This window comes from Parambassis ranga, chromosome 13 (assembly GCF_900634625.1).
Source record: "Parambassis ranga chromosome 13, fParRan2.1, whole genome shotgun sequence".
In the NCBI taxonomy this organism is placed as follows: Eukaryota; Metazoa; Chordata; class Actinopteri; family Ambassidae; genus Parambassis; species Parambassis ranga.
This window is the reverse complement of record NC_041033.1, coordinates 864,298-878,996: the sequence shown is the minus strand read 5'-3', so window position 1 is coordinate 878,996 and position 14,699 is coordinate 864,298. Positions and strand designations below refer to the sequence as shown.

The following is a 14,699-nucleotide window of genomic DNA, read 5'->3' as shown; positions in this document are numbered from 1 at the left end:
CATGTGTTTATTCATTTGCTATTTGTATATTTTAGGCCTAGATAGGTATAAAATAACACACCTGACCTAAAAATGTTATAATAAAGAGTCCTGTTTTCATACTGCATCATGTATCAAGCAAACAACAAAGACTGATTCAATATATTTAATGGCATTCTGTCAGCCCAGTACTTTTTATTCTGATAGTTCACTTGCATCTCTCTCCTCCTCCTGCAAGTATTGTGTGATATTGCCTCATGCACTTGAAAGGCCTACGACTGCTAGGAGAGATACCAAGAGATTTCACACACACACGCCTTCACACACACACACACACGCTCTCTGAGCTGGGAGATGAGATAGGCAACTTATGTTGTCTGTTGACTGCCAGAGCTTGATATGACTCCACTCAGCCCCAGGGATCAATCAGAATGCAGGAACAAAGTAATAATAATTAAGTAGGACTTGTTTATTAGTGTTTCTCTAAACACACAACATGCATTGTGTGCTTGTGTGGCTCTATCCTAGTTCCTTAAAGAAAACAGGTTGTTTTCTTGCACTTCGGTAGCTGTCAGTTAAAGGCTGCCTTCATGTGCTGCCGTCCAGCGGTGAATCCCAGGAAACAGCCCAGACTCTGACTGCATTGCAGCCAAAAGAGAGAAGGGCTGGACCTGGCTGTTATGGGGCCAGGCAGAGACAAGATGGGAGGGGCAGAGTGCATCGCTCTATCTCTTAATCCCACCCTGTTCTTATTGTGTGTGTGTGTGTGTGTGTGTGCAGTTCATGTCATCTGAGCAGGCTGCAAAATGAATGCAGAATGAGCAGCATGCAGTGAAGAACAGTCCAAAGGCAAAGATGAATGATACTACATAACTGCTTTATTTGGCTGTAATTGACCTGATGTTAAATTTCCTGACATTGACATCGATTAGTAAAAGGACCTGAATTTCTGATACATCAAATTGATCAATTGAAAACAAAATTCCCATGAAGTCGTACCGTTACCCAACAATGATTTATTGTTGCGTCAACAAGTGATTGTTTGTTCGCAAAATACAGCCGAGAGAAGAGAAAGGAAAGAAAAAAAAGAAGCCAGTGAATGTTTCAATATCTCAGAGCAGAAAAACAAAATCCTGAGCGTGAATCACGCGGCCAGGGGAAAAACTCAGACAGAAGTCGCCAGCTGATGAGAAGAATAAAGTCAACTCAGTTAAATTGGCGAGGTGGAGATCTTGAAGCCATGCAGTTAACAGAATATTGCCTTCAAATAACACTCGCACATGCTTTTCCAAAATCAAACATGCATTGGGTATTTCAGTGGGGTAAAGAGGTGTAAATACTCAACATTTTAGCAATACAAATTTTCTAAATGTTTCTGATGATGAATATTTTGTAGAGCATGTTACACACTTTGTCCAGCAATCCCTTTATTCAGTTGATTGTTCTTAAGCAAACGATAAATGAACATTTTTAAGTAAAAATAAAATATAAAATAAAATATATATTTAGTTAATGATCTGCCTTGATGCTGCTGATGTGTGTCACAAAAACCACAAGCAAATTCAATCACTACTACTAATTCAAAGAGCATTTTGTAAACGATCAATCATTGCAAGCGCAAACTCAGTCATCACAAGGCTGTGAGTGCAGTTCAGATCACAGTGGTCACGGACAAGTTAAGCATCTCCTCTGGAAGCCACCTCGCTAAGGCTTGTTAAAAAGTTTAGTCCCCCCATTGGGATCTTCTCCTTTGCTTTTCTTTTAGGAAAGGTGTCTTTATGTCCAGTCATCCTCTTGGAACATTTAAATATTTTTTAGAAAAAAACTACCAAAATCATGCAACTACCATTTCATTTTGTGAGACAAACCCAGTTGGTGCTCTTGACTTGATTTTTCTCTTGGTGCTGGTTGGGAGGTGTGGACGTGAGGTCAGCATGAGCTGTTTTTATTTTATTTTTTTTAGGCACTGCCATCCTGTTTGAGCCGCTGACTGCGAGCCTTGTAGACCTCAATCAGTAAATCTTTGACATACTGGATTTCTCGCTCTACCGACTCCGCCTTGTCACGAAGCTCCCGGTTCTGTCCCTCGAGGCCATGCAGCTCCTCCTCCAGAGAGTCCAGCTCCGCCCTCTTACGCAGCCTGTACCTGCAGCAGGGGGAGAATGTGTTTGATTGGTTTTACAGGTTTTTGCTGCCTTGCAACTTTAATGAGTCAAGTGAATGTGACCTTTGGGCTATATTCAGTGGATTACTAAATGCCCTCCCCTGAGATAACATGTGTTATTTCACTCTTTCACAGCTCAGTTTTGTCACTTTTTGTCTATTGACATTGTAAATGCTTTTTTTCTAAGTGCATCCACATTTTTAAATTTTGACACACACTCACTCACACACAGACCAAACAGACTTACAGAATTAGTTAGGTGGGGCTGAATTTGGCAGGCAGTGAGGGACTTTCCATGTCCCTCCTACACTCATTTAAAGCACTGAGGCTGGATTATAAGCCGCCGTTGACAGTATCACCAAGAAACAACTTCTGTGACTAAATCAGATTGTTGTTTTCATTCTTTCATTTCCATTAATAAACTTAATTTTTATGAGAGTAAATGTGTAGTTTACCTGTGAGCAGCAGTTTTGTTCTGGTCTCTCTTTTTCTGCTTTCTCTCTCCACTGCTGGTATCCAGAGAAGCTGCGCCCATCACCAGAGCTGGCTTGACGGAGCAAGGTTCATCCTTTAGCCTTTGAGTGGGGCGGTGAATAGGGGCACCCAACAGTGGCCCCTCACCGTCCCCTCTGGACAGACATTCATAGCTTTGGTCTGCAAGGCATTCTGGATAGAGGTAGTGGCCATGTTGGGGCTCTACAGCCTGTGCTTGTGACGGTTGTTCTAGGTCACCTATAAAGCTATGGTAAGGTTCTGTGCTGGCCATGGATTGGTGAAAGTAGCCGTCACCGGCCACCATTGTCTCTTGGGGAATACTTCCGGAAAGTCCTCCATCTTTGCTGCAGTGCAGGACCTCAAGCCCCGTGCTGTCGTAACTTACATTGACCTTCACATTGTGCATTAACTGTCCCTCTCGCTTGTGGTGGCTGTCGTATGAGCCACCCAGACAAAAACCTCGAGCAATCTCTTCGCTGCAAAACATTCCTTCTGAAAAACAATAACTTTCCTCTTCTTTCAACGATAAAGCACATTCTCTCACCTTTTTCACACTACCGAGACTATTCTTGCTCACCGTCTTCAGCGTGGAGTAGTGGTTCACAGACAACTCTGTGCTCCCTGAGTAACATCCTCTGGAGCCCCACGAATCAAGTCCAACTTCATCCCCGACTTTCACAGCGTCGCTGATGATTCTTCGCCCATTGTTGTGGTGGTAGCGGTGATGGTAGTTGTACGGAGCAGGGCGCGCAATTTTGGTTCTGCTGATGGGACCGCCACAGAAGCTGGCCAGGTCCAGTTCCCCTGTTGCCAAGGTAACAACCACAGGGCTGGTTTCTGATTGGCTGGTCCCATATGAGCCATAGGGTAACTGATAATAAGACTGGGAGCCCATGGCTTGGGCACCCTTGTCACATTTTGTAGATTTCTCCAACTTGTTTGACGCAGATGTGGACTCGGAGCGGAAGTAGTCCTCCAGCTGAGCCAGCTCCTCCTGCAGTAGAGAGGTCATGACCTCCAGATCCGAGGGCACCTTGACATCCTGTTCTAATGGTGAGGGTGGAAGAGAGGAGCTTGGAGAAGACTCGGTCGTCGACACAAATGAAGACAAATCAACTTTTTCCGTCATCCAATCAGAGTGACCATCACCTAAAAACATTAAAAGGTATTATCATAATAATGTAACATATAATCACCAAAGCAGTCCACCTTTTCTTTCCGATATTTGCAGAATAAATGAAATTAACAAACTACAAAATCAGAAAAAAAATCTTCCACAAATTAAAGCTAAAGCAAAATGTAAAAAAGCTTAAATAAAAATCAAGCAATACATCCGAAAAAATCCAAGTGAACAACTAACCGATCATCTGAAAATGATTGAACAGCATCGTCTGCATTCGATAAATATCCACTTAGCTGTACTCACTGTACGACATTAGCCCCGTGCTGCACTGCGGCTCCGACCTCGGGATGTGGAAAAATAAAAAAGTAGCTTGGCAAAACTCACCAATTAAGTGCTGTCTCTCCACTAGCTCCGCCCCTGTCCCGGGCCGCGATTGGCTGTGGCTAGCCTGTTGGAGAGGGGGAGCACCGAGCTCGCCCGTGGAAATGGGAGGAATTTTCCTGCGAAGGATCGATGCCGCCATTGTGTCGTCTGCTTCGATCAAATTGTTCAAAAGCACCAAGCGTGCACTGGGTGGATGAAAGAGTTGTGGAAACACCTGAAGACCTGCGGAAATGTTGATACAATTTCAAAAATGTTAAATTAGCATTTAAATATAAAATTTCAACTGTGAAATGACGAAATGTTTTTTTTAAAAAAAAACAGAAAGAAAACTGACACATTATAAATATTTATTTTATATATTCAAAGTTTTAACTGTGTTTAAAATTAACACTCAATTCAACCCAATTCACTTCACCTGTCACCTTATACTGTACAGCCATTATTGATTTACATAACAAATTCATTATCAAAGAAAACTTTCTAGATGTGCATTAGTAAACTCTGAAATTACTAAAACATAACAATAAGAAAATAAACAAAAATTATGTCTGTTATAAACCTAAAAAATATAGTTTATGACTAAAAAAAAGAAAAGGAAAAAAACAGAAAACAGAAAACAGCCATAATGGAAGTTAAAGCCACATTTCTTGCACTCTTTTAATTTATAAATCAACCAATAAATCAAATTAATAGTTTTTACACTTTAAGACACTTTCAAAGTATTTTGACGCGGTTACTTTAAAAGGTAATAGTGATGTTAATAGAATGTAAATGCCGTAAATGAATACTCTATCCAGAAGTTTTAAAGGTTCTGAAGGTGTGAGCTGAAAGAACATGTCACCATCCAACTTTCTCCTGCTCTCCAAGCTGAAAGCACTTGTACTTACCCCATAGTTTCTGAATAGTCTTGTAAAGTGCGCTGCGAAGGCAAAGCACACGAAGCTTAGTGTTGAAGAGGAAAACAGACACCGTTTAAAAAGCCATATTTCCCTTTTGGAAATCAGGGACTCTTCATCAAGCGCTATTTCGACGAACAGACTTGCAGACAGAAAGTTTTTAAATCCGCTACTTCTGCAACTCCTAATGCCCGGACCTCATCACACCGCAGATCAATCCGCAGTTTACAGAGTTCACCCGGCCGTTACGTCATGAAGCTGGGGACTTTCCCATTATCCAGAGACCTCAGTGTTTGTGCAAGCAGCACCTACTTTACTCTATTTACTGCTTTTTACTTTGGTTTCTCTTAATTACATTTAACTGTTTAATATTTTAACACTATCTAGATTATATCTGCCCTCTTAATTTGACATGCACGTATTTTTAATATCTAAAAACAATCAAGTTTTGGTATTGATCATTATTTATCACTGAGAATAAATAAAGCTAGCACAGAAAAATATAAACTTATGTCCCTGACGCTGTACAACGAACAAAGTCTTCAAACTCCTTCTGTACCTCAACCTCTCACGCTTTAAATAATAACCCCACACGCTGAAGACGTTACTAAAACACACTTCTAAGCAGAAGCACTGTGGATGGATTAAAAGTGACTTCAGCAGACGCTCCGCCAGGTACTAGTTTTCTGTGCGCTTCAGCGGAAGGACACGATGTTGCAGTTCGAAGGTGTAACTTTAGTTGCAGCCCTGTTGCATCAGATCCGCAGGGGATTCGCTGAACGCTCTAACAATGTGGCCGCACCATTGGTTAATCAGGGGGAACTTTCCTATTTCTATTGGCCTGCTATCAGTCTTCCACTGATTGTTAATCATTACGCATTAACACCAACCTGGGACTGCTGTACGCGGGATCAGAGCAGGGAGAGGAACTCTGAACCCCACCTGGGATCATACAGGAATCAGACCCACTGACTGAAAGCACTCTGATGTTTCTCCTCTCTACATCATTTTCATCCGTTTGTACGGCGCTGCAGTAAATGTTTGTTATTCCACTACACTTAACTGACAGCTGTAGTTTACAGAGAAGATTAAATATTTATTATAACGGGATACAGTGAGTGGTGTGAAGCTGCTAAACAAATCAAAACACTTTGACCAGTTATACAGAGAGTAAAGGCTGCTCTAACCTAGTTTACATGCTGATGGTATCTAACTTCCTCACTCAATAAATATACTACATTATCACCTAACTTAGTATTTTTATCATGATATTACTTAAACTGACAAAATCAAAAAATCAGTTTATTGTATGTGTTATTGATGGAGCAGTATTCAGTCGATTGTATGTGTGTCATCAGCACTACTATGAAGGACTACACTGATAAGAGGAAAAGCTACAGTCCGCCACATGCAGTGATTTTAAACAGGTTGAAAACAGGTTGATTTAAATAAAATCTGAGGACATTTAATTGTTTGATCAATCCTAAATATCTGAAAGCACCTTATATTTTCTTAGCTGGTGTAAATGTTTGTTATAACATATAGGACAAACTGCTCAGAGCTCAGACACATATTTCAAATCAGCATCCACGTACTAAGTACAAATACTTGCAGAATAATAGAGACTTTTTTAAATGTTCACCTTCACCTGTTCAAATGTTCGGTTTCACCTGTCCACCGCCTAGCTGAGGTGGGACAATCTTTGTGAACGCATTCATTGCTGTGGAATAAATCAGATCTTTGTTTTTAAAATATCAAAAACAAAGGTGCTCATGAGAATTTCTCACCATCTTTCATTTATGAACATGCCTGTGCCTCTGTGGTTTTCTGTAAGCTGGATATATGTGGCCCCTCCAACCTGCCCACTGTTCATCTTCACTCCCTCCACTATCGGCTCGTCCTCGGTCTGGTCCTGTCAGGGGTCTCTTCCAGTTCAAAGGCACTGTTTTCTTCCCTCACTGTCACCAAATGCTGCTAAAGGAGAAATGTATACTGGCCTTACTTTGTAAAGTGCCCTGGTCTTGACTGAACCTGTGCTGTGTACAGATCAATTGAATTGAATTCCACTGAATTTAACTGAACTAGCTTGAATTCATTTTTTACCAGGTTTAATCACATACTTCATTCTTGTCAGTAAATTACTGTCACTCAAGATTTCAGAACATCTTCATAAATATTTTGATTAATTGGTAACTGTTACAGCTCATTAAACCTCAGGAGTAAATACATTATTATTATTATTATTATTTAACAGGCGACTCTCTAAAGAGGCCTGTTAAATAACCATGTTGCTGTGATGGAGCCATAAAACCGTCAGGGTGTGAAATGATGGGCAGAAGCATGTTTTGTTTCTGTGCGTGTGTGTTATGATATTCAGTCTACACAGACACTCAGACAAGATACACCACTATAATTTTATGGATTATAAACAGCCTTTGTACGTAGTAGTATGCAACTAGGAGGATCTTAAAATCTGTCCACATATGCGTGTATCGTATACAGGGGTTTATACGCCCATACAGCTTCAGTGTTTTATATATATATATAGAGAGAGAGAGATGGGTATTAATAAGTACTGAATTGTAAGAAGGGGTCGGTGTGTTAACTTTTATTAGGTGTCTCATTACAGCTACAGATGCTGACAGTCAAGTCAAATGCAGATGCAAGTCCATCTGCACGGGACGTTTAACACACATTTAACACACGGTTAAACAGCTGCGTTGCTTCTACAGGGTGCTGCGCTGCAGCAACATGGCTGTGTGTCTGATTTCTAACAGTGAAGCGTTAGTGAGAGTCAGGATCTTTGTTTTGTCTCAGTGTGATCTGTAATGTTAGGGCAAATTTTATTTTTATTTAATGATCTCCATCAGTCTCCTGGTTGCCCCTGCTCTGTGTGTTTCTTACAGCTGACCCCCCTGCTGCTTTTGTGGCATGGTGTGACAGGTAGGACGTGAGGAGGTCAGACAGGCAGGTTGACACCCAGCGTGTCCCGCTGCCCTCATTAGTATAACCAGGATGTCTCCCCGGCATGGCTCCCCGGCTGGAGCTCCTCTGCCTATCCTCTGCCTCCAAAAGCTGATTGAAGCAGCCAGGTCTTCCTGTTGCTATAGTAATAGGCAACACTGGTTCACCCCTTTAAAAAAAACGTTTTTGGCATCCATGTATTCATGTTTTTTTTCACGGCCTCCCCCACAGAGCTCTTACACCCCCATTGTTTACTCGTGCTGTTTTTTTGCAGATGGTGCAGTTTTTTATTATGCATTTTGCACCTCTGTAGCAGAATTTGTAAACATTCCATGTCGCAAAGATCAGGAAAAGTTGTGATGAAGATGTGTGTAATGCCCGAGCAAGGACTAATATCTCATCTGGTGTTTGACCACAAAGGAATGGCTTCAGAGCACAAACAGGAGAAAACACAGCAAAAATAAAAAAAAAAAACATGTTTCATTTTATTACTGACTGTTAGAAATTAATTGAATATTTATTGAATATGTATTATATTTATTGAAATTGAATATTTTCATTTATAAAATAATGAAACTGGGTAAAATTGGGTAAAATATTCAGTTTGATGTCCTAATGCACATTGTATTTTTCTGTATATATTTAGTTTGCAGTATTTCAGCACTGCATGCAATCCACAATAAATTCCATAACTTGCAGCCTTTTTCTGTATTGCGGCAAAACGATTGCCTGCTCTTTGTGCAGTATTGCCCTCCAATCTGTCCGTTTGTACTGTACAACCATACAGGAGGCTTCTCCAGCAGTGCATCGTGGGATGGGAAGAGCCTCCTTCAAAGACACAAGCGGCCATGCACTCTTCTACTATGGCACATTGGTATCAGTTACACCATAATTTCATCACCAACAGCTCCCTGTGAATCCTGCTTACATTAACTTTTTACAGGGATTGGCAACACAGAGGCAGGGATGCATGGCAGCGCCAGCGCTTGAACCCATTTAGATTTTGCCTCCTATTCAATAGTTGGTCTCAACGTATTGTTATTTGTTGATGAAGTGTTATATTTGCGTGAACAAATGTTCTGGAATTGTGCAGAATCCCTGCAGTTACAGTGGGATTACATTGAGAGAAAAAAGGCGAAGGGGGGATTAAAAAAACAAGAGGATGGGAGACTTCAAAGTAGCAAACTGCAGGGCTGTGTTTGAATGATGGCTGCTGTATTGTTTTGATAAGTGTTCCCCGAGGAGAACATCCGAGGCTGCATGTCACTTTCTCCTCTCATCTCTGTGATATAGGGAGCCGGGCACCGGGGGAACGTCAAAAACCAGCCACAATTACAGCACTCATACAAGAGCGCTGCAGAGCGGCAGGTCCACACACACACAAATTAATTAATTTGCTTTAAACATGAACCTAAATTAACATGATAGACCCTGAGATGGTGATGATAACCCTGGTGCACAGGGAATGAGGAAGAAAGGATATCAAATGTAGACAATTTAATCTAATCCCCATGACACACACTTCTGCTTTCATCACTCATACTATCAGCTATACTGTGAGCACTTGTTAGGAGACAAAACAATGTCAAATACAGTGTAAATTTCCATATTTGTTTACTACAAGTCTGGAACTTTTATTAATTTTACATCACTTCAGCTTACAAATGCAAATCACAGAAGCAGCATGAATAAACATGAATGAATTAACCCATTATGCTGGCCATGAACATGTTTTAGATGATGAAATGTTTATTACTGTAGGTCTCATTATGAAATCTGTTTTATTTTTACATCTTGACGTTTCACAGATTTGTATATTAACAGCCTAACAGATGAACAGCAGGGTAGAGGCAGAGCAGGAAACACCGTGAAGCATACTGAAGGCCTTTTTAATTTAATTTATTCTTCATGTAATATTGTTTTTCTCAGTCTTTACCACAGAAGTCAGCTCATTTCATTTTATATTAAGACAATAACCTACTGAGAAAAGTAAAGACTAGGGCCACTGCAAAAATATTTTTTTTTTCAAAATAATAATTTTATACTCAAACCAAACAGTCTAACAGTTAAATAACTCAGCTGTAAAGTACAATTTACATAGGTAAAAAAATACAATACAAAAAATTAAATGACATTAATTGACAAATATGAGCATGAAACCTGCCAAAATCTATGCACACAGACCAGAATCCATGATAAGAAAATAAACATAGATATAAAATAGGCATAAACTCATGAGGCTTATTGACTGAGACAGGCGATCCTTCAGTGTCAGAGAACTAAGAGGACAAAACAGCGAGACAATAAATAACATAGCATGAATGCTGACTTGTGGAAGCGGCTTCAGTTTTCCAGCACATGAAGCGAGTAGAGGAGACGAGTTTACATCCAGAGAAACCCACATTACTCGATTACTGTTGTCTTTCTCAGGGTGTTTCACCGCAGCGCCTCTGAACAACGTCGCGGTTTGGGGAGATGGTACCAAACCATCCCAGTGATTTCAAGTCATTGTGGTCTCATTACAGCAGGCTGTTGATAATCCTGTGCCTTTGATCTGGAGGCTGAAGGGAGCTGTGTTTTACTGTAGTTCAAACAATGTTCTGCCTGCTCCCTCAGCACCTCCACCAGGAGCCCTGTGGTAGCTCACAGCCTCACAGGGAAAATGCTGGGTTTGGGTTTGAACGCAGGAGAGAGGAACCCAGATGAAGGTTTGCTGCTGGTAAACGAGTCAATCAGAGGTTAACTTGAAGGAGATTCACTGCATTTAGGGGCCTCAAGACTGGGGTCAGATGGAGCCTGCTCGGTGCAAATTATTTATGTATTCATGACTGCAGGGGATGAGCCAAGCCATGCAGGCGAGTCCACAAAAAACAGCAGCACACATTGTTCACGCACACATAGGGGCAACAACAAGAACATATAACAGAGACACAACAGTCTGCAGATACAGAGAACTTAAATGTGTTTAAAATAGGCTTTTCCAAAACAAAAGAAAATGGAATTTCGTGCAGGGTTAACACAACCTTACCGTAAGTTATATGCTTTATTCTTTAATCAACCCAAAGCATGGAGTCACAGTTACATCATCTTTGTTAAACAACACGGCTAAGACAAACAGGAAATCCCATCCTGGAGCATTCTGTTGTATGTTGTTGTTTTATACCTCCGACTGGCTGCTTTACTTCTGACTGCCGCTGAATTCCAGGTCACCACCCACAGTCTTAGATTTAAACCCCTCACCAGTCTGAGCAAGGCTGCTAGATAAAAGGCCGATGTTTTCCAGAATAGAAGTAAAGGTGTCTTCATTAAACAACTGAATGACCTGGAATAAAGGAATTTTAGCTCTTTCCCAGTCATATGAAGCTTCAGTGAACCAAAACAAACCAGTGCAAACTAGAAATACAACACACTCAGCTGTCTCCAAGCAAGCTCCGGCACACAATGTAATGATATGGCCCATTATCAATGTAAATTCATTCTTTCTGATTAGTAAGATTAGTTTAAGAGGTGGTCAACAAGCGGAGGAAGCAGAGGTCACACAGTGAAGTGACACCTAAAGAAGTTCTGCTGTGACCCCTGAAATTTCATACATCACGGAAGTATTTCTTTATACCAATGCTCTGTTGGGGTTTCACCATGAATGCCTGACATCACCTCACCCCACCAATCAGGAGCAAGCAGCTGCAACTAACAGTTACTGCCTCAGGAATTGTTACAATGTTTTTTTAATGAGAAAACATTGTAATTTTTTTCAGTTGCTGCTTAAGTGACACACTGAGCTTACATGTGACATGTGGTCCTGAAATATGGCTAAAGAACTTTTTGTATTTCCTGTCATTTTAATTAATTATTTATTAAATAATTTAGTTGTAACTGAGTTAGTTACATGTGAGTTTGTAGCTAAGTAAGCTAGTTAGCTTGTAGCTTACTCTTTTTGTGGTTACCGTATATGAGTTAGCTAGCTAACATGAGAAAGATTTGTTGTATGTTAGCTTTCTGTAGTATTTCATACATCACTGAAGTATGGGTTGATTTTAAAGTGCTCTATAAATAAAGTTGAGTTGAGTATTTAACTCAAAGCCTCATCATACAGCCTCACTGACCCTCTTGCTTGGTTGACTCTGTACAGTTAGGATCAAGGACCAAGACCTTCTTAATAAATTACAATATAGAACTTTTACAAAACACGGCACAAAGTACAACAAAAGTCATCAGAACTCATTTTAATGTACGTTTTTAGACGTCACAAAATGATGATATTTAACAATAAAAAGATCTGAAATGAAGTCATCTTTCAAATCTGAATTACACAAAGCACACTAAAGCTCAAAGGCAGTGTTGAGGGCTCTGCAGGACCCATGGGACCCCTGAGAGAAACCACTATGGTCCTTAGAAAAACCTTCACAGCCAGATAAATTCAGGGAAGCAGAGGCTGCGGCTCTCTGTTATATCCACCACCTTAAGACCACTGTATCCCCGCACAAGTCTCATATACACACAGACAAACACACACAACCCATGGATTTTGTTATACCAATACAGGAATCATACACTCTGGTATAGCCCCACTGACAAAAAATTCTCTGGGATTGTGCTCATCGCTGGCTCATGTACCTCCGCCGTGGGTTTCTGTTTGTCCCTGATCTTCAACATTTTGGTAGAAGTGTGGATTCCAATAAAGGCTTGTTAAACAACACATTTCATTCTCCGACTCAAGAGGGCCCTGCATGGCCCAGAGGCGTAAGCTGCTCCTTTGAACATCTAAATCCCCATGCAGCGTCTGACTTCCCTTTGTTATTCACTGGTGGACTGTTTTTTTCCGTGTACACTATCGCTGAGGAGAGGCTCCAGTGGGCTGTGCAAAGGGAGCTTTTAGCTGTAAAAGATCATCTCATTGAGATCATCAAGCCCTAGTTAATTGAACTTTTATGCGATATCTTTGTAGGAGCACTGGGTGAACATATTGTTTTAATAAAGAATTCATCAGCCAGAGATGGGGGAGCCAGATTTTAATGAGCCCCTCCCTGGGCCAGAGATGAGAGAAGAGAAAAAAAAATCAGTGTGCTCTCAGCCTGCATGTCTGCTGCCCTCTACTGCCTGCTCCTGTATGTATCACATACAGATTCCAAAAGTGTGGTGCTTTGAGGCTACGATGGTGTAATGGAGCTACACTGCAGGTTCATTTTTAGTGATATGGAACACTGACTGTAGCACACACCCAGGGCTGCATTTGATGTTTCACTCTCTCATACACACTCACTCATACCATACAGAAGGCAGAGTAAATGTTATTGAGTACACGTTTACACAGTGCACAATGTATGTGAAGAGACCAGCTACATGCTAATGTAATAGGTTTGATTAAACCTAGGGAAATTTAACATTAAAATGCAGATGTACAGGACAGTAACATTAACATTTTTAAGATAATATACCTAATATGTATTGAACTTATTTAAAGCATTTTAATAATCTGTGCAGTTTTTTTCTTAATAACAAAATAAACACATACATACAAATGATATGGCAACCTTATACTGCAGTTATACGTCACCTTACTTACACAAAGGATGCCTATGATGAATCATTAAGTTGCATATTTCTACAAGAAAAACTAAGCTTTAATGTATAAACTTTAAATTGGACGAGCTGGGCACCAACTCTCTCTCATCACCCACATTTACAACCGATATGTTTTCCTCTGTTTTTCCTAGTGTCACGTAATTGTGTTAAAAGAGTTAAGAAGCCCCCTGCATATGTGTGTGTCCTGCACACAGTCTTCAAATAGGAAAAAGACTTTGTTATAATTTCTCTTCCATTCAAATGTGCATTTGATTGACTTTTGTAGCAGCGGAGATGAAAGGCAGGAGGAGACAAAAGAAGATAAAAAGAAGAGCTGGAGGAAAGGCATCTTGGAGACTGTCACCGTGTCGCCACCAGCTCTTAATAAACCTGAAATGAATGAGAATCTCAGCTGCCCTGTGTGTATTGTTGTGCAGCTTTCAGATGTTTCAGACCACACTGTGTCTCTGTGTTGTGGAAATGAATGTCTGTGCTGATCTGTATTCTGCTTCCTGTCCTCACACAGGAATGAAAGGGAGGGAGGGAGGCATGGCATGTCAGAGAGGTTTTTTTAATATCCTGAGAGGAATTCTCCTCGTGTTTACCCTCTGCTGTGTGTCACAGCATGATTTGCCTCATCTGTAAGTGCCCTTGATGTCTTCTGCCAGGTTCCTTTAACTGTAAACTTTAACTTTAAATCGATCATATATATTTATGATTACGATGAGTAGACATCACGTTACGTTTTCTTATCAATAATCTTGACTCAGAAACACAATGATGATATCATGAAGGTTGTTTTTTGACTTTTGCAACTCAAATTTCATTCATGAGCCCTGTAGACATGGCTGAAAAACACCTAAGGGTATACTGCACAAATATACAAATACTATAACAATATAAATACTGACAAAAACGGATCAGAAATAATTTGAAAACAAATCTAAATGAATTTAGAGTTTGAGACATATTGTGTCTGTTTTCTGTCTATATTCTGTCTATCTTAACTGTGTGCTGGCATATCGGAAGCTGATTTGATATGCACTGTGTTCTGCAGACAGTGTCCTTGTCTGTGCTGTTAATAATCAATATGACTGATTTGATTCCAAATGATGCTGTGTGTGTTTATTGA

The 14,699-nt window shown here is 40.4% G+C and overlaps 1 protein-coding gene across 1 annotated transcript; it reads right to left on the bottom strand.

The window, feature by feature from the left end:
- Positions 1–835: 835 nt before the first annotated feature.
- Positions 836–5,265, bottom strand: atf5b (activating transcription factor 5b). Its single transcript, XM_028420642.1, has 4 exons — positions 5,033–5,265; positions 4,146–4,367; positions 2,599–3,787; positions 836–2,125 (listed from the first exon to the last, which is right to left on the bottom strand). Exons 2-4 carry the CDS (start codon positions 4,282–4,284, stop codon positions 1,939–1,941), a joined length of 1,515 nt encoding a protein of 504 aa, XP_028276443.1. The 5' UTR covers positions 4,285–4,367; positions 5,033–5,265; the 3' UTR covers positions 836–1,938.
- Positions 5,266–14,699: the final 9,434 nt, after the last annotated feature.